General features: G+C 39.7%; 1 protein-coding gene, 1 long non-coding RNA gene and 1 pseudogene across 2 annotated transcripts; all 3 read left to right on the top strand.

Annotated features, from left to right (window-relative positions):
• Window positions 1-4,109: 4,109 nt before the first annotated feature.
• Window positions 4,110-5,596, top strand: LOC120110186. Its single transcript, XM_039124485.1, has one exon. It carries the CDS (start codon window positions 4,229-4,231, stop codon window positions 5,426-5,428), a length of 1,200 nt encoding a protein of 399 aa, XP_038980413.1. The 5' UTR covers window positions 4,110-4,228; the 3' UTR covers window positions 5,429-5,596.
• A 10,166-nt stretch (window positions 5,597-15,762) lies between these two features.
• On the top strand, window positions 15,763-16,937 carry LOC120110185. The gene is made up of 2 exons (XR_005510961.1): window positions 15,763-15,918; window positions 16,879-16,937. It is a non-coding gene; the product is annotated as an uncharacterized LOC120110185 (long non-coding RNA).
• Window positions 16,938-24,259, top strand: LOC103712442 (annotated as a pseudogene).
• Window positions 24,260-25,606: the final 1,347 nt, after the last annotated feature.

The following is a 25,606-nucleotide window of genomic DNA, read 5'->3' as shown; positions in this document are numbered from 1 at the left end:
AAGAGTTCTCACCTACAAGCTAGCTGGCACCTTCAGAGACCTTCAATTATTGTAATGCTTAGAAGGCATATGTTGCCATGCGTGATGGTGACAATTCAGCATGGTTGTGAGCCATGCATTGAGAGGCACATTTCAATGAAATGATGATTGAATCTATCAATTTACAAGTGATTTACAATGGTCTCATGGTAAGAAATATGATGGAATCGCATCAATTCATCAAATGCATTGCACTTAGGAATTTACTAGTTTGGATAATTCCAATAAGCATTTCTGTATTAACATGGAACTTGGCATGCCTTCGATATTGTTTTCAGAATGAATCACAAAGTCCTTATTGGTATATGGTACAATTCGTTATGCGATAATTGTTGGTCACCTACTCATGGTAACATTAACTTATTTCATCGATGATGCGGTCCACATCTTGTATGTACTTATCAGCGTGCTAACACGTCGCATCGGTAGGTCAAGGAAGCTTACAAAGTATTAACATCTGTGATAAGGATATGAACAATGCTCGAGGCCAAGTTCGTTAAAACTTAGCTCTTCATTTTCCTCACCTAGGCTCGATAAATCTATCTCAAAACATTGTGTCATGCTTATGACTCTCCCTCCTTATCTACATATGATGTCTAAAACTAATGTTCTCTTACATCAATTATTGGACCACAATATATGCCATAAAATAAAATAAAGTGCAGTGAGGATAACCTTGCTACAAAATTTTATTAATGCATAGATATAAGCCAACATGGTTCCCATGTCAATTATACTGCCTAGGTCTATGCCTATTCAACTAAGTAATTCATGAATCCTGCACTGAAATCTACAAGTCCACAACCCCTAGCACCCTACTATTACTTAAATTAGATTAAACAAGGAGCATATAGTGTTATGGATTTGTTATGTTAATCCCTGAACAATTTTTTCTTTATTTTGAGTAAGGTTGAGGTGTATGCTTAATAATTAATAAATTAGTGTGAGAGGATCTATAGGTGGTGGAGGGGAGGTTGCACTGCTTGGAAAAACGAGCACAAAAGGTCAGCATCATATGCTGCTGCCTCCGGGCCGGCCTGGGGAACCCAACTCCTTCCCACGTTCTTCCCTCTCTCTCTCTGTCCTTTTTTTCTTCCCAAAATGCCCCCGATCCCGACCGGCCCGTTTTGGGAATGCCGAAAGTTCTTCGGGCTTCGCGTGGGGATGCCCGTCTTTTCCAGTGGATGGAAAGAAAGTACAAGTGCACGCATAGTATCATTTATGCGGGAATCGGAAGAACTTCGGAGTTGGAATTAATTTTGGATCTTAAACTCCGAGGCCACATTTATTTACCACTATTCCGAGTTCAATTTGTAGGTAATTTCGAAGAGAGCTCGACACAGCGCTAAATAAATGAAATTTGATAATCTTGAATCAAGTTCGAAAGAATTCAAACTACAATCTAGTTTGGTCACTGATTGAAATAATTAAAAGTATGCTGATTGATACCATGCTTGAAATCTTAATCCAATGGTCTATCTTCTATGATATCATATAAATGTGTTAGAGTTTTATCGAGTAGAGCTTGACAAAATCAAATTGATTTTTGTCTCGACTCGAAATTAATTTTGAGATTATTTTGTCGAATCAAGCCTAATTTATTTAACTTGAGCTATATTTAAGCTTTTGTGAGTTAAGCTTGATCTTAAACTTGGTTAAAATAAAAGCTAACGACTTAATGCTTCAATAAAATTTTTGGTAATTATGTTAAAATAATCTAGAGTTCAATCTCACCTTCACCAGGAGACTTCCTAGTACATAGGTCATTCTCTATAAATCATTTCTATCCAATAAAATATAAAAATATCTTTGGCTAGATAAAATAATAAAATTATCGCAATACCTATCATAATGACATGCTTGATTAAATAATAGCCATTATGGATCTATTTATTATATATTAGATACTGCAAAATAAACTATATCTGTAACTGATGAAGAGCCTTGATAATGTTTTATAATGTTGTCTAAGCACTTGTTGAAAACCATTACTCACAAAACAAATATACATCACACGAAAGAAAAATACAATAACCATTTTTTTTGTATAGTCTTTGACTCTAGCATTTGAGTAGTTTTTCATAGGTCAAAACAATGTGAATTGATGATCAATACTTTAATATCATATAATAAAAAATAAAAACAAAAGTAGAACAATGATAAAAAGCAACCTATTCTTTTTAGTTATGTCGTTGTAATGTAACATTTTCTGACTTAATATGAGAACTCAAAATAAGATAACATAAACAATGACCAAAGAAAAGACCATATATATATATATATATATATATATATATATATATATATATATATATATATATATAACAGTCAGAGAAGCTGAAGTAAGGGCAGATCCATTGAATCCGTTAACGGTGGCAGATCTGTAAACGCATGGAAGATTCTATGCGCGAGCTGAGAGCGCCGGTTTGCATAGAAGTAGCGGAAGGATCCTGGCCTCGGAGGCCTAAATCGGACTGAATGATTACAACTGTCCTTTCCGATAGGATATGGCGAAGATCCACTGTACGATCTAAATCGGACGGCAACAGGACAGCGTGGTCCCACCGCAGCCACTTGTCACGCGGCGGTTGCCCGAACGACGGCATTAACGGCCTCGCATCGGTTGCTTCCGACGTTCGCGAGGCTTCTCGACCCTGGAGAGAATCGAAATACACGGCGACGTGTCCAGCGTGGAACGGCGAATGAACTGAGAGGTCGCGCAGCGGATCCGTTCGAGAATCTGGTCTCGGGACGGCAACTTAGCCACGTCAGCTGACGTTGAGGCCACCGTCGTGTCAGTCCTCGTCACGAATATGATCTTAAATTTATATTCTTCGTAGCCTACGTACCACTACCTATACTTTTCCCTGTTTCAAACTTGATCTTTTTTGGTACCAAGTAAAGTGGCTATAATGAATAATAAAATAGTGAAGGGCTCATCTGCAAAGTATATGCACCTTTTTCATAAGATAATAAACAAATCTTTAGTGGCTGTTTTGATAATTAATGCAAATCTAAGGCTATTAACCCAAAAAGCGTTTCGAGATCTCTCTCTCTCACCTCTTCCTCTCGGGTGGTTCTATATACACCCCCCCTATTGCTAAGGACACCCCCCAAAAACCAAAAAAAAAATACCCAAACTAACCTTTAGTGTAATTACCATATTGCCCTTGAAATTTTCTCAGTACACCCCCCTTCCTCCTCACTGCCGCCTCCTCCTCCTCCTCCTCCGCCTCACTGCCGCCTCCTCCCCTCCCCCTCCTCCTCACTGCCGCCTCCTCCTCCTCCTCCGCCTCCCCCATCACCCCTCCTCCTCCTCTTCCTCCCCCCCTCCCCCCTGCGCCCGCTTCCTCCTCCTCCCCATCCCCCCACCTCCCCGTCCTCCTCCTCCGCCTCCCCCCTCCTATCCCTCCTGATTCCCCGCCTCCCCCATCACCCCTCCCCCTCCTCCTCCTCCTCCCCATCCCCCACCTCCCCGTCCTCCTCCTCCGCCTCCTCCTCCTCCTCCTCCGCCTCCCCCATCACCCCTCCGCCTCGTCTTCCTCCCCCCTCCCCCCTGCGCCCGCTTCCTCCTCCTCCCCATCCCCCACCTCCCCGTCCTCCTTCCTCCTCCTCCCCATCCCCCACCTCCCCCCCTCCTCCCCTCCACCTCCCCTCCACCTCCCCGTCCTCCTCCTCCGCCTCCCCCCTCCTCCTCCGCCACCTCCTCTCACTCCTCTTCCCCCACCTCCCCGTCCTCCTTCCTCCTCCTCCCCATCCCCCACCTCCCCCTCCGCCTCCCCCCGCCTCCCCGTCCTCCTCCTCCGCCTCCCCCCTCCTCCTCCGCCGGCGGGTGTTTTGGAGGGGAAGAGCGGGGTGGGGGGGGTTTGGGGGTGTAGAGAGCAATTTAGGTGAGGGGGTGGGAAGGGTGGGGGGTAATTTAGGAATTTTTAATTTTTTAGGGGTGTCCTTAGCAAATGGGGGGTGTAGAGAGTATTTAATTTTTTTTTAATTTTTGGGGGTGTCCTGAGCAATAGGGGGGGTGTATATAGAACCACCCCTCTTCCTCTCTTATAAACTCCATCCCCGGCTTCCGCCACAATTGCGTGTCCAACAAGAAGCCGGCGCCCTCCGCGTCCGTCCTCTCCCTCTCTGTCTTCATAGTCTCTAGAGCGAGAAAGAGAAATAGAGTTAGACTGTTGGAGTGAGAATGGAGCTCCAAAACCCTAGCAATGGCGATCCGCCGAGCTCCGACCTCCAAAACCCCGGCCATGGGGAACCCCACTTCGACCCCCCCGACGACATTGACAGCGCCTGCTCCACCCCCTACGTCAGCGCCCCCTCTAGTCCCGGCCGCGGCGGCGTCTCCGGCTGTTACTTCTTCAGCGCCCCCACCAGCCCCATGCACTACGTCCTTTCCTCTCCAGCCGCAACCTCCGCCGGCGGCTCCCCCTCCTTCGACTTCCCTGACGCGTCCGTCGGCAACTCCTTCGAGTTTGAATTCTCCGCCCGCTTCCCATCCTCCGCCGCATCTGCCCCTGGATCCATGACCTCCGCCGACGAGCTCTTCCTCAACGGCCAGATCCGGCCCATGAAGCTCTCCTCCCACCTCCAGCGGCCCCAGGTCCTTGCCCCGCTCTTCGATCTCAACGAAGAAGAAGACGATGACGACAAATCTGACTGTCGCCGGCCGGAAATGGCCCCCAGGGGCCGAGATCTGAAGCTCCGGAGCCGATCGATCCACCGGCGGGCGAGATCCCATTCTCCCCTTCGGAACGCGCCGCTTCATTGGCAAATGGAGGTCGAAGAACGAGAAGAGAGAGCCAAAGATCTAGATCCGGATTCAGATCCGAAGCAGCTCGAGGCGGAGGCGGCCACTCCCTCCGTCTCGGCTTCGTCCTCCCGCTCCTCCTCCACGTCCTCCTCCTCCTCCTCCGGAAGAACCTCCAAGAAGTGGATCTTCCTCAAAGATCTCCTTTACAGAAGCAGGAGCGAGGGAAGAGAGAGAGGCCACACCCTAGAGAAGTTCTGGCACACGATCTCTTTCTCCCAATCCAAAGAAAAATCCAGACCTTTCTCCGCCACCGGCTCTTCTTCCAACAACCCTCCGCCGGCCACCGCAGTCTCGGGCGAGGACAAGACGAAATCAAAGAACCCGCCGCCGGCGACCGGCCGGTCTTCGAAGAGGACGGCGGCGAAGTCGGTGAACGGGTTGGGGCGGCGGAGGGGCCCGACGCCGTCGCCGCACGAGCGTCACTACACGGCGAACCGGGCGCAGGCGGAGGAGATGCGGCGGAAGACGTTCCTGCCCTACCGCCAGGGGCTTCTCGGTTGCTTGGGCTTCAGCTCCCGTAGCTACGGCGCCATTAACGGCCTCGCCCGTACCCTTCACCCCGTCTCCTCCAGGTAATCGACGCCGTCTCTCTTCCGTTATCCCCAGATAAACCCACTAAATGAGTTGTATATTTTCCCTTTTTTTTTCCTTTATCAGTGGAATTACTGCTGTAATCCCCAGTCTCTATGGTTCTGAAAAAAGCGAGATTAATGTTAGTTTGGTAATTTCAGGCCCTTTTAAGAATTTTTTTTTTTGAAGTAAACGCCGTCTTTCTTCCGTTAAGAAGAGCCGTTTGGGATGTAAACGGTGCCAGCTAGGTGGTTAAGCATTATTAATTAATGCAAAAAAAATTAATTAGCTGGTACTTAAGTCCGGATTTACTTCGTCTCTTGATGAGAAAAGGACGTCGACCACGTGACATGTTTGGGGGCGGTATTTAGACGCATTAGATTACGTAATTAAACGCTTTCACTAATGAGTAACCATCATTTTATTCCTTGGCTGGGGAAACGGGAACCGAACGAAACGTTGGAAAGGTTTCTATTCCTTTCATTGCAATGTGTGGGAAACGGGGAGATGCGCTCGGGAAACGATTATATGGGTATGGGATAAGTTAAGCTTATGTCATTGATGGCGACTGTTGGATTTTGTGTTTGGTTTTGGGTTCTAATAGTTGTCACTTTCCTCTTAAAGTTACTAGACTTGGATCAGGGGACCATCCTTCACTCCACAGCGCGTAGATGCGAGCAGTGTAGCTAATTATTAGACTTGAGGACCGTGGGTCCATGCAGGTGGTTGGATTGGGTGTTGGTCTGAGCCAAGCCTCAAAATTTGAGTCGAAGCTTGATCCAATCAATTTGAGCCGTGTCATGCTAGGTTTAAAGATTTTTGATCTGGACGCTGCTGCTGGACGAAATTGGGATGACAATTACCTCAAACACAAATCGTAATATGTGTTCACAGATCATAATAAATATATTCAGATTACATATATTTCTACATTTACCAGAGAAACATATATTCTAGATTCTGTGCCAGTTTAGGGTTTTGAGGAGAGGGCAAGCGGCGGTGATGAGGCCGTTGACGAAACATGTTTTTAGGTCATCCTAGATTGTTTGTGTAATCGAATTCGTAGATTAGGCAGTTCATTTAAGAATAATTCTTATCGCTCGATTTTTGTAGGAGAGAAAATTTTTGATTATTTTTTTTCTCCATTCTAGTTAATGTGCTCACAGGCCAGCACATACAGGGATTTGGATGAGGCTTTAGAAGATTTCAGATTGGGTAGGTATATAGATCCCGATTCTTGCAGGAATATTCATATCAGACTTAACTCGCACCTTTGATGGGTTGTTAAATGTTCTAGTGACCGGTCTATTACGCTCAGCTCCAATGAGCGGTACACTGTAGTGCAGAATATAGCTAGATGCCTCTTGATCTTAGTGGGGATGGCTCTGATCTTTGCTTCTCTTTTTATTAATTTGGAGGTACGCTGTACCAAATTCAGCACCCGTCACCAAAATCATGGGAACCAAATGAGCGTCACTCCGACCATACGGAATAGGTCAAATAGTAAACAAAGTGAAGTTGGCCGATCAGATGAGATTTCTAATAAAATATCAGAAAGCTCTACCTGGCAATGCTTTTATTTTTAAAAAATGTATAAATCAAGATAAATTTGGTGCTGCTACTTTATTTCTCAAAAATATTTTTATTATTTCTAAAATTAAAAGTAGATAATCTCTACTTCTATTTTTCAAAAAATAATAAAGTAATATTCTTATTACTATTGCTATCGTTGTCCTTAATTTAATTATTATTATTGTTATCATCATCGTGCTGCTGTTGTTAACACATCCATCGCAACTACCGCTGCCGCTGCCGCTATTTTCTCCATCACTCTCACATCACAACAACCGCCGCCGCTACTCTTGTTCACTGGCCATCACGTTTGCCACGCCACAAGTGCTATTTTTGCATCCTTTGTTATATGTTGGCACTCTTGCGTTGCTAACTCCATCACTCTACGTTACCACTATTATCGTTGCCATTTCTACCGTATCATAGTCATCATTCATTGCTACCATCATTATCGCTAGGGGTGGCAATCGAATTGGGTCGAGTCATAAATAGATCAGATCACATGCAGGTCGGATTAAAAAATCATAAACAACCCGACCTGTTTATTAAACAGGTCAAAAATTACAACCTGAACCTGTCATGTTTAATAAACAGGTAACTCGATCCGACCCATTTAACTTGTTTAATAAACAGGTAACCTGTTTGCCCAACCCGACCCAATCTATTTAACCTGTTTGCCCAACCTGACCCGTTTAACATGTTTAGACCTGTTTAATCTGCCCAACCCAACCTATTTAACCTGCCCAACCCGATCTGTTTAGATCTATTTAGATCATTTTAACTTGTTTAAACCCGTTTAACTTGTTTAGACCTGTTTAACGTACCCAACAGTTAAACGGGTTAAACGGTTTAAACGGGTCAAACATCTAAAACCCGTATCCGACCCAATTAATAAATAGGTTAAATGGATCGACCTGTTTACGACCCGAACCTGTTTAGGCCAAACCCAAACATGTTTATGGTGGGTCGAACATGGATCGGATTGGCAGATCGGATCATATTTTGCCACTCCTAATTATCGCTTTGTCATTGCTATCATTGTCTCAACCGCACTACCACCACCTCACCATCAATAATACCACAGCCATCTCTTCACTACACTGCCACCATCAATGTTATGAATGATATGTTTATGCTTTAAAAGTAATTAACTATACCAAATATATCTATATTTTTAAATATAATACAAAAATTTATATTTTGTTCTAAAAAAAATATATAAAAGTAGGCTTAAACTAGCTCAATGGTACCTAGATTTTCTGGTTGACTTATTGGGTAATTTGATTGGTAGGCTTAAACTAGCTCATGGCAAACTAAATAAGTTGCGGGGTGGTGGAAAAAAATGCAATAAAAAATAATGATACCACAAGCTTCTTTTTTCTCTTTGTGTAATTAAATAGGATATCACTCACCAAGTAAAACTTCCACTATATAGAATAATGGAATTACAATAGATTTTTTCTAGTTCAACTAGAGGTTACACAAGCATCAACAAATTTAATCTTGGCTTCCACAACATGAACATTCATCACCAATAAGGCGAATTTCAACAATAAACATCAAAATAGGGAATAGATATCACCAAGTGTTAATGCTTGAAATAATCAATAGAAAATATTTTTTAATGATTCAAACTGTTCAATTTGTAGCTCTCAATGCTGAAAACAACTTACTGAAATTTTAGCCAAATTTGGATACAATCAACCATCCGATCATCCGACAAAGCATCACCTTTTTTTTCTTCTTCTCTATTTCTCCTCTTTTTTTTTTCTCCTGCTTCCGTAGAGCCCCGCGCCCCAAGGTTTCTTTGTGATTAGCCTCACCAAGTCGCGATTTCATTCTTATCCTTTTTTTATTTAAATGATGTGGGTCCCACATGAGGAGGGACCACACTAACAAATCTCCCCCTTCCGACTCATGTGGGGGGTTCTACCAAGCCCGCTTTCTCTCTACAAGCAATAATTTTTTTCCATAGATAAGATTTTAGTCATCATATATGACCCATTATCATCAATATGAATTTTTTCAAGGCACAGTAACTTCCCAAAGCATCCCAAACCCAATGATATCTTACATCAATATGCTTGGATCTTGAATGAAATGTTGGATTCTTTGAGAGATGGATAACACTTTGACTATCAAAATAAAGTATATATTTCTCTTGTTCTTGGCCCAACTCTTGCAGAAAATTTTTTATCCACAAAAGTTCTTTACAAGCTTCTATAACTACAATATATTCGACCTCCATAGTGGACAAAACAATACTTTTTTTTAGCTTAGATTGCCATGACACTGCTCCCCCTGAAAAAGTCATCCCTAATATTGACTTTCTAAAATCTATATCACCAGCCATATCTGCATTTGCGTACCCATCCAACATAGGTTTACCATTACCAAAACATAGATAGACTCTAGAAATGCCTCTAAGATACCTGAAAATCCATTTGACAGCTGCTCAATGTTTCTCACCAGGGTTAGAAAGAAACCGACTTACAACACTAACTATATGAGCAATATTCGACCTTGTACACATCATGACGTATATCAAACTACCAACTACAGATGCATAAGGAATCATCTTCATTTCTTCTTTATCTTTCTAATTTGTAGGACACTAATTGGAACTTAACTTGAAGCAACCTGAAAGTGGAGAACAAACTAGTTTGGACTTGCTCATGTTGAACTTTTCTAACACTTTTCCGATATATCTCTCTTGAGATAACCAAAGCTTTCCATTCTTCCTGTCACGAGTAATTCTCATGTCAAGAATTTGTTTAGCCGACCCCAAGTCCTATATGGCAAAGAACTTGTTTAACTATCTTTTCAAGCTTTCAATCTTCTTAGCATCATGACCAACAATCAACATGTCATCCACATAAAGCAAGAAAATAATAAAATCATCATACAAGAATCTCTTCATAAACACACAATGATCAGAAGCAGTTTTACTATACCTATGGTCCATCATAAATGAATCAAACTTTTTATACCACTGCCGAGGTGGTTGCTTGAGTCCATACAAACTCTTCTTTAGTCTGCACACGAGATGTTCTTTATCTTTAACTATGACCCCTTCTGGCTGTTTTACGTAAATTTTCTCCTCTAAGTCACCATAGACTAAGGCAATTTTCACATCAAGTTGTTCAATCTCTAAATTTATGCTTGTAGATAAACCAAGAATAACTCGGATTGAAGACATTTTGACCACAAGTGAGAATTTTTTTTTAAAGTCAATACCCTTTTTTCCGACCAAAACCTTTCACAACCAACCATGCCTTGTACCTTAGCTATGTACTCTTTTTTTCATTCTTCAACTTGAACACTTACTTATTTTTGAGTGCTCTTTTACCCTTAGGTAGTTTCATCAACTTAAATGCGTAGTTCTGATGCGAGGATTTTATCTCCTTCTGCATAGCTTTTAACCATTCTCTCTTTTGTTCATGATTTATAGCCTCTTGGTAGCATTCTGGTTCTCCCCTATCAATGATCATCACGTACTCATGAGGAGAATATCTCTGAAAAGGTCGGTGCTCTCTAGTAGATTTTCTCAACTAAGGCTCAACTGGTAGTTCTGGAGAGGCTTGCTCAACATGCTCATCCAGCACATTATTGTCAGGTGTGGGCTCATCAATTGTGTTACCATCATCTTTCTATGCATCTTTTCTATTGTCATCATTCATCATGGTTGGAGGTACTGGACCCAGATCAACATAATTTCTACTAATAGACTTTGGCTTCTCAACCTTTTCAAAATTTTCAATAGTCTGGTCATCTCGAAACACAACATCTCTGCTTCTGATAACTTTTTTATCAACTGGATCCCATAATCTATAACCAAACTCTTCATATGCATAACCCAGGAAGATCACTATTTAGACTTGCTATCAAGCTTAGATCTCTCATCTTTAGGAATGTGAATAAATGCCCTGTAGCCAAACACTCTCAAGTGATTATATGACACATCTTTCTCAATCCATACTCTTTCTCGTACATCACATTGAAGAAGAACTAAAGGAGAACGGTTAATCAAATCCACTGCAGTTCTCATTGCTTCACCCCAAAAAATTTAGGCAATTTAGCATAAGAGAGCATACTCCGAACTCTTTAACAAATAGTACGATTTATTCTCTCAATAACTCCATTATGTTGAGGTGTTTTAGGAATAGTTTTCTTAAGCCTGATGGACCTCTGTATTTACAACCATTATCTGCTCGAATAAATTTTAGTTGTCTTTCCATTTCTCTTTCAACACTAGCATAAAAAATGCTTGAATACATCGAGCACCTAGTTTTTAAATTTTAAACCAAAGGCTCATACTTTTCTGGAATGATCATCAATAAAAGTAACAAAATATAAAGCACCACCAAGAGTTCTAGCATCCATAGTGCAAATATCAGTGTGAATTAAATCCAAAATATGTGATCTTCTATGTGGAGGAGATTTATGAAATGCAACTCTATATTGTTTGCCAGCTAAATAATGATTACAAGTCTTTAGGGACGTATCTTTTATAGAAAGGAGTTTCTTTTTGGCCAGAATATTAGGTCTCTTCTTACTCATGTGTCCAAGCTACTTATGCCATAATTCAATGGAGGAGTCTTTAACTGCATTCATCTCTCCTTTGCACAATTTTGCTTGCATCATGTAAAGTGTGTTTGATTTCTTTCCTCTTGCTACTACTACTAGAGAACCTTTGGTAAGCTTCCATTTTCCTTCACTGAAGTGGTTGTGGTAACCTTCATCATCATGTACTCTAGTAGAAACCAAGTGGAGGCAGATATCTGGAACATGTCTCACATTTTTCAGTAATAGTTGCACCCAATACTGGTCTCCAAGCAATCGTCTCACATGCCCACAATCTTAGTTACTCCATTATTTCCCATCTTGATATTGCCAAAATCACTACTAGTGTAGGATGTGAAGAAGTCCTGTTGAGAAGTAATATGAAAAGAGGCACATGAGTCAACAACCCAAGTATAATTCTGGCATGTAAGATTTATATAAGCATCATCACAAATAATATCGACATCACCATCTAATGCAACTATTGTTGTATCATTTTCTTTATTCTTTTTCTCACCTCTGTCCTTATACGTTCTCTTTTAAATTTTTTGCACTCTTTTTTCATGTTTCTGGCTTGCCATACTAAAAACATTTGATCTCTTTTCTGAATTTAGACCTTCCGCTTGACTTACCATGATTGTTAGAATTGTGCAAGATTTTAGTTTTACTCCTCTTCCGTCTTTCTATAACTAATGCCTCTGACTGTGTGGTAACACCATATTTCTTTCTCCTGGTCTCTTCATTAAGCTTTTATCATTCCTAATGTTACTACACCATTAGGAGCTGAATTACTAAGTGATACAACCAGAGTTTTCCAATTATCGGGCAAAGAGCTGAGCAATAATAATGCTTGCAACTCATCATCTAATGTCATCTTCATAGTATTTAGCTGATTTATTATATCCTAAAATTTACTCAAATGCTTGGCCACTGAACTTCCCTCCTTATACTTCATATTCACAAGCTTTCTGATCATGAATGACATATTCTGTGCAACCTTCCGCTCATAGAGACTCTAATTTCTTTCATAAACTATGGGCATTAGTCTCCATAGCAACATGATGAAACACTATCATCTATTCACTGCCTGATTAATCCAACCATCTTCCTATTCATTTTCTCCCACATTTGCAGAGTTTTGTCACTTAGTTTGGTACTGTCTTCTTCAATAGGATCATATAAATCTTTGCAAAATAGTAAATGTTCTATTCAAGACTTCCAAATTGAATAATTAGAATATGTAAATTTAACCATACTACCACCTGAATGCTCTTCCATTTAATCAACACAAAAACATTTCAGTTACTAGCAACCTACGCTGATACCACTTCATTAGAAAAAATGCAATAAAAATAATGATGCCACAAACTTTTTTTTCCTCTTTGTGTAATTAAATAGGATATCATTTACCAAGAACAATAATCTCTACAATCTACTCAAGCAATTAGCAGATAAAATAATCAAGCAATCTATAAACAAGAGGCAACACAATTTTTAACGTGGAAAACCCTTTATGTGAAGGAAAAAAACTACGGGATCCAGTCTAGCTAAAAACTTCCACTATATAGAATAATGAGATTATAATAGATCATCGCTAGTTCAACTAGAGGCTGCACCAGCATCAAAAAAATTTAATTTTGACTTCCACAATAAGAACATTAATCACCAATTAGACGGATTTCAACAATAAACATCAAAATAGGGAATAGATCTCATCAGTGTTGATGCTTGAAATAATCAATAGAAAAGACCTTTCAAGGTTGTTCCAACCGTTCAATCTTTAGCTTTCAGTGTCGAAATAACATACTAAAATTTCAGCCAAATTTAGATACAATCAACTATCCGATCATCCGACAAAATAACACCTTTTTTTTTCTTCTCCTCTATTTTTTTTATTCTCCTGTTACGTAGAGCCCCGCGCCTAAAGGTTTCTTTGCGATTATCCTCACCCAGACCGCAGTTTCATTCTTTTCCCCTTTTTTTATTTTAAATGATGTGGGTCCCACATGAGGAGGGACCACACCAACACAGGGTAAGTCTTGTAACTCATCAAATTATTTGATGGTTTGAATGTCACCAATCATATATCGTGCTAGGATTCATGATCTCTCTACTTATCCATTTCTTTTGTACCAAACTATTTCACCATTTCCATATACTTCTTTTAATATTAGAGCTATTATTATCTCCCTGAATTACTTTATTATTTTTTTTGCAAATCGTTGTATAAGTTGTGCATGTAGTAGAGAGAAGACGAGACACGAACTAGAGAAAAAATTAACATTCAAAATGACAATACGAATAACAGTCAAGCGAGTGGTCTCGAGCTCAAATTTAAGTAATGGAAAATAACCATCATCAAAAGTAAAAAAAAAAAAAAAAAAAGAAGAAGGGCGGTGACCCTAGGTAAGGGACACAAGATAGAAAGCACAACTTACCGCTAGGTTTTGTGATGTGGAGTGTATTTTTCATATCAAAGAAGAATTCATCTTTCTTTGCACAAATCCACGGTTGGATCATGTACCATATAGATCTCAAGCTGATGGATGAATGACTGAGTATGAAAGAGTTTGAACCGCTTTGAGATCTATATATGTGGTGGGCGATCCATCAGTGGATTCGTGCAAAGAAAGGGGAATCATTCTTTTGAACTAAAGATACAACCCTCCTCCTTGTGATGTTTGGGCACTAACTCCCTACGATTCTAAAGTGGTTAATTCATCACTGTTTGGCTGCAATCTAGAACAAGTTAGACTAATTTGCATCTCAAATGTACTGGCATGCAATGGTTTTCTCCAACCAAAAGTAATCAATGGCAAGGAATTTGCACGCAACCATGATTACTGAATTCATTCTCCAATAAAGGCAAACAAAACTTTGCCAAGCATGCACAGGAGGTTGATGTTAACTTGCAGGCAAGTGATCTGTTTCCTTGGTCATTTTAGTAAAAACTTGCACCTGATGCCCAAAGACTTAGTTTTCTAAGGATGTAATTTTCTACAGGCCATGCCTCTTTTGTACCAAAAAAAAGGGACACAAAACTTTAATACCAAATGGTAATATTAAATACAAAATACCAAGTTCTTCACGGGCCTCAAGGCCTTTAGACTATCATTAGAAGAAATTAGCAATATATGTTGGGAGGACTTTGGAAGCTGTGGAAGTGGAAAAAAAAAAAACTGCCACAATTAGGTTAAAGATCAAATAAATTGATACAACTTTGGCTCAAGAAAGTTATAGCAATATCCTATTATAAATACTGCTGTAGTAAACATAGACAATGTACATGGAATTAAGGCAGTTCATCTCTCCATGGAGTCAACCTCAACGTGGTGAACAAGGTGCAAGCATTTAGCTTGCCCGCATTCGAATAACTCGGCTTTAAGTGATGTCTCATCTAATATTTGGACTCATACGATACACAATCTTGCAAAGTCCGCATCGTATCTAAATTTTCTATTCAATTGTTCAATGACTTACTCTAAAATCCTTATCAATCCTTATAACGATGTAACAGATCATGTTTTGATTGAAAAAATCAAAATATTTGTTCTAAATTTTCATGATCACATGAATTATTGTTAATTATTACTGCATCAGACAATGTGGTTGTAGCTCGACCCTACAGGTGCTAATTCAAGATGATATTTATTGCACCAATCTCTCTCTCTCTCTCTCTCCCCCTCGTTCGATGACCTAGTCTAAAATCCTTATCGATCCTTATGATGATGTAACATATCATGTTTTGATTGAAAAAATCAAAATTTTTGTTCTAAATTTTCATCATCACATGAATTATTGTCAATTATTGGGTGCAGCAGACAATGTGATTGTAGCTTGACCCTACAAGTGCTAATTCGAGATGATATTATTGCACCAATCTCTCCCACCCCCCTCCCCGAAAAAAAAAAAGTTCAAGATTTTTATTTCCAAAAATTATAACTCATAAATAATCAGTGAAATAGCTAGAAAAAATAAATTAATATGCTACGTGAAATTATTATATAATCATGACTTGGTTATGATAGTTGTCAAATTATTGTATCACCAATAAGCTTACAACCTAAGTAGGGTGCACCAAAGCTGTCATTATGGTCTGCAACTATGCTCACATTTTTGGGCTATTTTTCAAGCGTGTTAGACCGCGTCATGTCTACTAACCAAACCCAACAAATGGGTCCAAAGTCCAAACCCTCGAGTCCGGGTCGGATCAAGTGGATCCTTCCGGACCCGCTTTCCGCATCCTTTTCGGAACGACGCCAGCAAACGGAGGCGGAAGAAGGCCTAAAAATCCGAAGCGTTCTCCTGTTCCGGCATCGGAGAGCTCTGCTCGATTTCCGTCTTCATCTCGATCTCGCGAGGTATTTTCCATCTTTCTCTCTCTCTCTTAATTAGATTCAGTAGGATCTAGGGTTAGGGTTTGTGTGATCGGAATCTCTTTCCGTTTGATCGGAGTCCAGCTGCCTCTGGATAGTTTAGGGTTTCCCTGATCCAAAAAGCCCTAAAGAAACGCAATTCTGGTTGATCCAAGGGCCACGCGAGCCAGATGGATTCGGATTTTTGTGTTTCGTATTTTGAGTGAGATTTTACGATCCGCCGTGCCATTTTTCTTGGATTATTAGGGAAGCCGCTGTCTTTCTCGATTTTTAGTTATTTCTAAATTTAGGATCTAGTTGCTTTGTGAGAACGATCGATCTTTTATTCAGGAAAAAAACGAAATTTGCATGAAATTAATGGTCTGATTCATCTTTGTCTGATCGCTTCTGAATTCATTTGCGAATCTGAATTGTGGAACATAATGATGATTTTTTTTTCTTGAAAACAATGTTTGATATGATCACCGCAATCGAGGAAAGTGAGCAGAGGCCCAGGTATTTTGGAAGTAAGAGCTAGTGTCATGCCATCTCACAATGTTGAATCCGTTATTTGGTAAAAATAACAGATTTTTTGTTTCGAAAAACAAAAACGTATGCGAAATCAATTATTTTTAATCTTTTTTTGGTCGGTGTAAATTGAAACACTAAGTGGGACTGATTTGTTTAGAAATTTACAAAAAGACATAAAAAAGATAATTTTGCTTGCGGAGAAGTAGTCTTGATCTGGATGAAACTGGCGAAAGAGTGAGCTGAGACATAGATTATATCTCTTGATTGATAAAGGTGACAGGATTTTATTTTAATAACACAAAATTTCTGTGAAATCTGTAATTGATATCCATCTTTGTTTTGTAGGTTGCAATTCTCTATGGATTTGAATTGTTAGACATTAAAAATGAAAATTCGTTTCAGGAAACTAATTTCTGATTTTCTTACCATGAGCAGAATAAGGGAGCAGAGATTATAGAGTCAGTTCTATAAGTTGGAATCATGCCTTCTCAAAAGATGAGACCGGTCACCAGGACATGGTCCATGATGTTGCCATGGATTACTATGGCAAGCGCCTTGCTACAGCCTCCTCTGACTCTACCATCAATGTCATCACCGTTGGTAGCGCCTCCTCCCCATCTCAGCTTCTGGCCACGCTGAGCGGCCACCAAGGACCTGTCTGGGAGGTTGCATGGGCCCATCCCAAGTTTGGCTCCATCCTTGCCTCCTGCCAGCTATGATGGCCGTGTGATCATCTGGAAGGAAGGCACCACCTCAAACCAGTGGGTGCAGTTCCATGTGTTCACCGACCACAAATCGTCCGTCAATTCGATTGCCTGGGCTCCTTATGAGCTCGGCCTTTGCCTTGCTTGTGGGTCCTCAGATGGGTCTATATCAGTCTTCACAGCTCAGTCTGATGGCAGTTGGGATACCACGGGGATCGAATTGGCACATCCAGTTGGTGTCACCTCTGTCTCGTGGGCGCCAGCGACACCCCCTGGCTCACTTATTGGGTCTGGAGAGCTTACATATAAGATTGCATCTGGTGGTTGTGACAACACGGTTAAGGTTTGGAGATTGTACAATGGGAGCTGGAAATTGGACTGTTCTCCTGCCCTTCAGTTGCACACGGATTGGGTGAGGGATGTGGCCTGGGCACCAAATTTAGGCCTTCCAAAGTCGACCATGGCAAGTGCTTCACAGGATGGTATGGTGGTTATATGGACAATGGCAAAGGAGGGGGAGCAGTGGGAGGGTAAGGTTCTGAATGATTTCAAGAACCCTGTCTGGAGGGTGGTCATGGTCATTGACTGGGAATATATTGGCTGTGGCGGATGGCAACAACAATGTTACACTGTGGAAAGAGGCAGTGGATGGCGAGTGGCAGCAGTGACAACAGTTGAGCCATAGGAGACTCAGGTTCCTAAGTCACTTTGTTATTTTTCACCAGAACTATCTTCATTTTTTGGTTTCAGTGCATTTTACTTTCTGTTTTCCTGGTTCCCTTTTTTTCTCTTTGTGTGTGTTGTTATACTTACTGTTTTCTTCTCATCATTGTTTGAGGTTCTTCTAGTTGGCATTAACTAATTCTTAGTTTCTGCAGGAGGTGCATTTTCTAGACCTTGACATTTTCTTTGCCATAAGTTTTATGAGGTTATCCTCGACAGTGCCTATTAAAAAGCCATTGGGCTTATTAATCTTCATGTCTCACATGTCTTACTGGAAGTCTTATGTGGGTTTTTTCTTCTTTGGACTATTGTTCAATGTATGTTAGTTAAAATTTTATGTCTATATAGAGGCCAGGCATTAGGAGGTTTGGATTTGCAAAATAGAATAGTGGTTCTTATTTTAATTACAACATGATCTTATCTGGTGATTCAATATCCTAGCATAGACTTGAGTTCGTTTTACTTCAAAACATTATTGTAACTATTATTGAGAAACAAGAGTGCAGAGCCAGGTCTTAGTGTAGTGCAGCAAACATAGTAGCTGGGTCAGTGACCTTTTCATTTTGCTTCAATAACATTTAATTAAGCACTAGAAAAATTCATATAATCTTGTTCTGCCTCAGATAGGACATAAAGGATTTTGTTTTTTGATTTATATACTATGAATAATAAAATGCAGTAGTTTGGATGGTGTACTGATTATGTGAGCACATAATATGCAAATCTTTTAACCTTTTAGATGGGAGATATTAAAGTTTGTTTTGTGACAATGAATTCAGTCCCTATTTCACTTCAATCCTGAAATGCAAAACTCCAAAAATGTATTACTTTTCTAGCTTTCTTCTTCCTTTAGATTTTATCTATTCCACAAGGAAAGCTAAATATATGTGATTTACAAAATTAGCTTGTTTGAAATCATCTCACACGATTGTTGATTTTTTCCAGGACTTTCCATCATTGAAATTTTGGGAACAACTTATCATTATTTGTTATAAATGGTATCTAATGGACTCTGAGCTAATCCCACGCAAAGCTAATCTATTCTAGGGGATTAATTAGGGTTCAATCACAATAAATATCTATAGAAGTTTCATCCAATCTATGGTATTAATAAATCATTTAGGTCTCTCTGGTATGCTGTACCATACCATACCGGTTGGTACGGGGGTGTACGGTACCATACCAGTTCGGTACCGGTACCGGTATGGGTGGTGTAACAGACATTCGATACGCCCAAAAAAATTCATACTATATCATACCATACCGACATTATACTAGTGTGGCACCGGTACGGGATCCGGTACCGAGACGGCGAACCTTGAGGCTCTTTAATTCACCTATCTACACGCACTAGTTTATTCATCTATGTTCTAATTCACCCATCATCACCTACTGAGTCATCCATTCATATTAGTCAACTCACCCCAAACCATTTCTATTCCACCTAAGATTGCTCCCATCTACCCACCAACTTAATTGTAGGAATACACCACACAACCCTCCTTAATCTAGATTTTAGGTGTCAGCTCATTTCAACAGCCAAGCTTCACTACTTCTCCCCTCGTACTGCATTACCCTCTTGCCCTAATTTTTTATCTTTTGACGCTCTCCCCACATATCCGAGCCACTTGTTAGAGAATCAGCCCAAGATTTTCTTTCATGAACTTCCATATGTACTAACAACATTCCCTGCATAAAAAAAATACATGGACTTGCCATTTTGAATGTTCTATGTTTTGCCTCCTTTTTGCTTTTGCTTCCAATATCCTCTTCTCTCTTGAAAATTGTCATCATGTCTTGCAATGTTTTAAAAGGAAGCTACAGTATGCAAGCAGTTAGGGGACTACATGTCACATATGCGAAGATGCATATTTGGGTGGGAGTTTAAATATTTTAAATAAATAAAAATACAGATGTAGAAAAATACAAATGATAATGATAGTAACATTAATAACAATAATAACTACCATTTACTAATACTACTTCATATTTAATATTTAATAGCAGTTATTTAATATTATTGATGAATTGATATTATTAACAATGCTTATGACAATCTCAGACAACTTGTATCCTACCACCAATTGACTAAATCCTTGCTGTTCACATCTGCTCACATATGATAGGCTGCGTATGTGGCAGCATAATATTAAGCGAGCTGCATATGTGGCTATATGATGTTAACCACACTTGGCCCATAATGATGAGGTAGCTTTCTTATATGGCTCATTTGTAGCTCGGTGGCATATGGTAACCACATATTGGAAGTGCAATCAAGAGATTGCATTCACATACATGGTTGCATTGATGGTTCTTTTAACATTGAAGCCTCAAAAAAAATTTCCTCCCATTGCGCTCGAGCTGATGTTTTGTGGAGGCTTTACTTGGTTACTCATTTTGATATATGGGTTCATCGGCTAATTGATTAGGATCAATTTGGGCTTTCCTCAATCAAACACCTACCGACACGAATGATGACTGTAATTGGACTAGGCTGGTTAATATATCATGGCAATTTTGGAAGGGTATAAATATAAAGTTCTTTGAGGGTGCATTATTAATTGTTGAAGGAATGCTTAGGATGGCACTTGTCTTTGTCAATGAATATTGGCCTTATTATCTCCTTCCCCCCTTGTGAATTTGGTCAGGCCTAAATTCGCGGTACTAGTTTCGGTACCAATATTGGTATCATGCTGCTACAGTGTTGGTACTGGCTGATTCGTTGTAGTGACAAACTCCCCATACTGTGTTTTAACAACCTTCTCGTTTTTTGGCCAACCAACTATTTGATTGAAAACATATTTTGATGGTTTTGCATGAGTATAGGATTTACTGGTGGATAATTTGCTATTATGATCACATGGGCCAACTTCTTGTGCTACCTCTGTTCCATTATGGGATGTTAGTGTTTTGTTGGCTGAGACAAGGGCAACTTATGCAGAACATTGGTATGCAAATGGATGCCTCTCAAGGCTAGCCACTATGGGGTTAGCCCTTTGTCTTACCCCCAAGAAAACATCTTTTGTCTTAACAACCAAATATTCTAAATTCCATGTAGGTGTAAATTTTATGGAGCAAACACCCCCATATTCCAAAACACCTTTTATCCTCCATTATTGGATGAGAAGTTTCAAGAAGCTAATTCAACCATCCATGGAGCAAATTTTATGGCATCCTCTATCCTTAATCATCTCATGCCACCCCTTTAAGCAATCCTTGCACTGTTCTTCCAGCCAATAAGCTTCTACAATATCATTCTAATCCTTAAACTTCCCTAGCTTCCTCTGTAAGTACCCCCCATCCCCCCCTAAAAAAACCCCTCTCCTTTTAAGACAGAAAATAAGGTGAAACTTAGATATTCAAGGAGGCTACCATATGCTATACTTCTCTAATTGAGGATTTTCTCCACCATTTTTGCTATCCTTTTCTTAGTTCTACCATAGCCTTCACCCTCCTCTACCTAGAACCTTACACAATGAAGGACCTCATGGCTCCTTTGAGGGCAACTTGAGGAAAAGACTCCACCTCCTTGGTTAGGGGTCTACCATATAGAGACCTAATAGCTAGGAGGTTTGGCAGGAGGAAGTGAATGAGACATCTTACCTCTCCTCTCTTTTCTTGTTTCTCTCTCGCTCGCTCGCCCCCCGCCGCCACCCCCCCCCCCCGCGCCGCGTTATCTTTACCTCAACATAGAATGCCTAAAAAGACCTATTTAGAGACCCATCTTAGCTGGTGGGGGATTAGCTACTTCACTATTTTGTAAGACCTTCGAGATATTTGATGTTTACTATACTTTCACAGGTTTCCCCATCAGATTTAGATTCTTTGATATTCTAAGATTAGTTTAAAAATCAAAGAAAAGGGCTTAATTGATTAAAACGAGGGACGGTCTTAAGGAACATCCCTCTACCGGCAAAGATGGATCCCTAACTAAATTTTCTTAGGCTTTCAATGAGAAAAGAAATGAGAAAGAAAATTAAAAAAATGATGAAAGGAGAGAGGAAGCAGCATAGGAGATATCTGGCAATCATGATAGTCACTTACTCCTTTATTGCTTCCCCCACCCAAACCTTCTTCATATTGGATCTACGTTTATTCCTAACCAAGGAGGTGACAGTGGCTCTTTTTCCTTCAGACCACTTGCAAAAGAATGTAAAGGTCTTCCAAAAGAATAGTAGTAGAGCCTCCTACAATTTGCTAATTTTTTCCTTGAAAGTGTCTCTTTTTTTTTCTTCTTTTTTGCAGGGGTTGATTGGAGGCACTATTTTGTGGAGGTAGGATGGATAGTTAGGATCTAGGACATGGCATGAGATGATCTGTAAATACGAGGTGCCATGTGTAGTTCCACATGGATGGATGAGATTAACTATTAAGAACTCTCATCCTATGATGGGCTGTGAGGCACCAGGTGGGATTGTCGAATGTGAGGAAATTAAGGGGAATTTTTAACATGTATGAGATCCAATGACACGTTTATGCTTCATTCTTATCCTCTGTGTGCATGTGTCAAAAGCATTCATTATCAAGGTGAAGAACAAAAATTTCTTCTCTGTTCCTTACCAAGAGAGTAAGAGGAAAGAGAAGAACAATGAAGAGTAAAAAACATAGAAAGAAGAAGTTCAAAAGTTCTATAATGCTCAATACAAATGGTGGATGGTCACATGCGACAGAGTGTCCACAAAATAAATTGTGTTCTAAAATCCCTCAAGTTCCTCTCCTTGCAATTTTCCTGCTAAATCACATGGGTACCAAGCATCATATCCTTTTTTGAAATCATCCTGATGGGGTCAATTTCAAAATTCGAGCTAGTAAATCATGTTCCACTTCACAACCTAGAGGGGTCAAGCATTTAAACCAAAGTAATTAAGGCCAAACCTCTTTAAATAAAGGCAAATTATGAGAGTTGCCCATGATTTTGTCCAATGGAAGAAGTGCTTCACTTTTTCTTCATTGTTTCTCATATTGAGGAAGATTCTCCTGGAGGATATTTTACATGACCACTGTTTACATTATGTTTGATTTTTGCATGGTATCATTATATTGTAACATTTTTTTGTTGATTATGCAGACTCGTCTGCAAAAGTATTACATATATGACAACCTGGACTGAGAAAGAACCACTGACATTGCACGTCTCAAATCAAGTATTAGACGATGCTCCGGTCAATCCTGGTGATGGAAAAGAGCAAAAAAGTTCAGTTATTTATCATTTACACAGGTCGCACCTAAAGATTGCGCCTGCATAATATTTATCTTCCTTCTCTCTTCCTTTAATCAGTAACAACAAACATTCAGAATCAGGGGTTATTTTGAAGAAATCTAGAAAACCTGTTAGAACATGAAGCATTCTGATTTTCCTGCTATCAGGCCAAATCTATCATTTTCCCTGAGTTTAAACATCACGTGTAGTTCAACTACACAAAAGTTCCTTTCCCTTATAGATCTTTTTGATGTTTGAGTTGAAGGAGAATATCAATTTACTATTAGCTAAGTTAGTTAATTTTTCTCTGAACTTAATTAGATCCTCCTCTTGATATTTGTATGGACCTTGCTTCAATAGATGGCATCACTCACATCATTCTTAAGTAATAAAGTCAATTAATTTGTTGGCTTGATTCTGGTGAAGGTCACATCTGAATTTGGACTGATGTCTTTGTTGGTTAAGCATTTATGCTCATTGCTATGATGGATGGTAGTCGTGGTAATCAATTGTAGAGATTGAAATTTTGAGTATCTGATCATCTAGTATTTCCTAGGAGCTAGTTCCATTGGTAAATCATAGTTACTTTAAAATCTGTTCTTCTGACTGTCATAACTTGCATACTTAAATGCAGTCTAATGAGTTCCATCATTCCACATGTCGTCTTTTGCAGGGAGAGAAAGGGAGCTTAGGTTTTAGCATTTCAATCTTAAACCTTATGTCTAATGGATCATTCCCTTCTCCATTTATATGGGGTACTGGCTTAAAAGTCTTGAATGTAGAAGCGTAGGAAAATCTTGGGTGATGAGCCCTAGTCTTTGGCTATGGTTATTTGTTTTCTACATCCACATTCTGAGAGGCAGCCAGCCAGCCAGGGGCGATCTTCAGTTGTTGACATATTAGGCCACAATCCAATGATGTGACCTGTTCTCAGTTTTTTATACTCCCAGGATAATGTCACTTCATATTGTCTTGTGACTATTGACATCATTTATAATTACCTTTGCAGGATATGTTGATCTGTGAATGGTTGCACTTGCACCCTTGTGGCTTTAGCCTTTTCTCCCCAGTACTTAGGTTCTAAGGGACACTTATGTGGATGTATATGACTTTTTTGATGACAAATTGCATTAAAACACCCTGCTGTGGTGTACCCACTTGCATGGAATAAGATCTCCATTTAGGCTTATTTGTTGTGCAAGGATCTTAATAATTCCCTTCCTTTCCCCCTTAAGAGTTTGGATGAACGAACTCATTTGAAGGATGCATTTGACATGGCTCTAGAATAATTTCATAGTTTCCATGAACCATGTACACATATTGGAAGGGCTTTTAGAAGACACTATGTGCAAATAATTCTGCTGAACTATTTTTTTTCCTTTAAAAATAATTTTACCTCATCTTTTCTCCTGACAAGGTGGTTGTAGTTAAAAGCTGGTTATTGTAAAGTGGCTTATTGCAAACATGATTAAGGCTTCAGCTAAGCTTCAGCTTGGGTGGATGCTGTACCACTCTAGTAGATCACCATGGTCCTTCTTGCTAACCTTTTTCTGTCCAACTACATATTATGTTGCATAGTTTCATCTGTAAGTGATGCAGAATTGGTAGCCTAAATATTTCATGATTAGGTCGAGTGCTATAGCTGCATAACCTATGTAATCAAGATCTTTTGCCTTGTTTTGGTACAGAGGTGAAGTGTGGTTAAATTATTGAATTTTGTTAGTCAAACTTAAACATGGTTCTATTGATTTGGAAGAGCTTATGTTGGACAGAATGGGCAATAAGTGTTTTGCATATTAGTCCCACTGTTTTTTCATACAAATATCAATATTCATGTAAAGTTATCCATTTGTACAAATCAATCCTTTTGCTAGTTTTCATGACCAAACCCTTGTTTACTTTGATCAAGATTTCAGAAGGACTTGGCTTAACTAGATTTAATCAAACATGATATACTATGTTGGGGAAATAGTTCTACATGCAAGTTGAAGCAGAAAGAAATTTATACACCCCTATTCCAAGAACCCCATATAACGCAAGCCGGCATCATGATTTTTCTTCGATTATGGAAGTGTAACCAGCTCATCCAACGGATCATCAACCATCATATGGGCTTACAAAAAAACGTTGGCCGTCCGATCGAAATCTCCGTCTCTTTCGTCCATGGATTCGGCGCCTGCGCGCCGCATGGGGACGTCTGTAAACAGGAGAGGGCTTCCCTTGGATCCCTATTCTCTGAAGCCGTTAGCTAAAGGGCTCAAACACGAACCATCTTTGCTGCTGAGGTGGCGTCGTTAGGCTGGCAACTACGGATTCGGTTGTATCTTTCGCGCAGCAAAATGATGGATCTCTCCACACATATATTAAAGCGCTTCAATTTTTTTTGGATTGCACAGCTCTTAAAGCGATTATTTCATGATCCAGCAATAGATGCGTACCAACGGGGAGAGAAAAGTATTTCATTAATTTATTGATTTTTTTATAAATATTTTTCTAATATCAAATTTTACATAAATATCTTTTTAAAATTAATATT

This window comes from Phoenix dactylifera, chromosome 1 (assembly GCF_009389715.1).
Source record: "Phoenix dactylifera cultivar Barhee BC4 chromosome 1, palm_55x_up_171113_PBpolish2nd_filt_p, whole genome shotgun sequence".
NCBI lineage: Eukaryota > Viridiplantae > Streptophyta > Magnoliopsida > Arecales > Arecaceae > Phoenix > Phoenix dactylifera.
The sequence above is the reverse complement of the archived record's forward strand: the minus strand, read 5'-3'. Positions and strand labels throughout refer to the sequence as shown.

Excerpts from the sequence above, each read along its gene's own strand:
- LOC120110186 (XM_039124485.1), top strand. The coding sequence starts at position 4,229 with ATGGAGCTCCAAAACCCTAGCAATGGCGATCCGCCGAGCTCCGACCTC.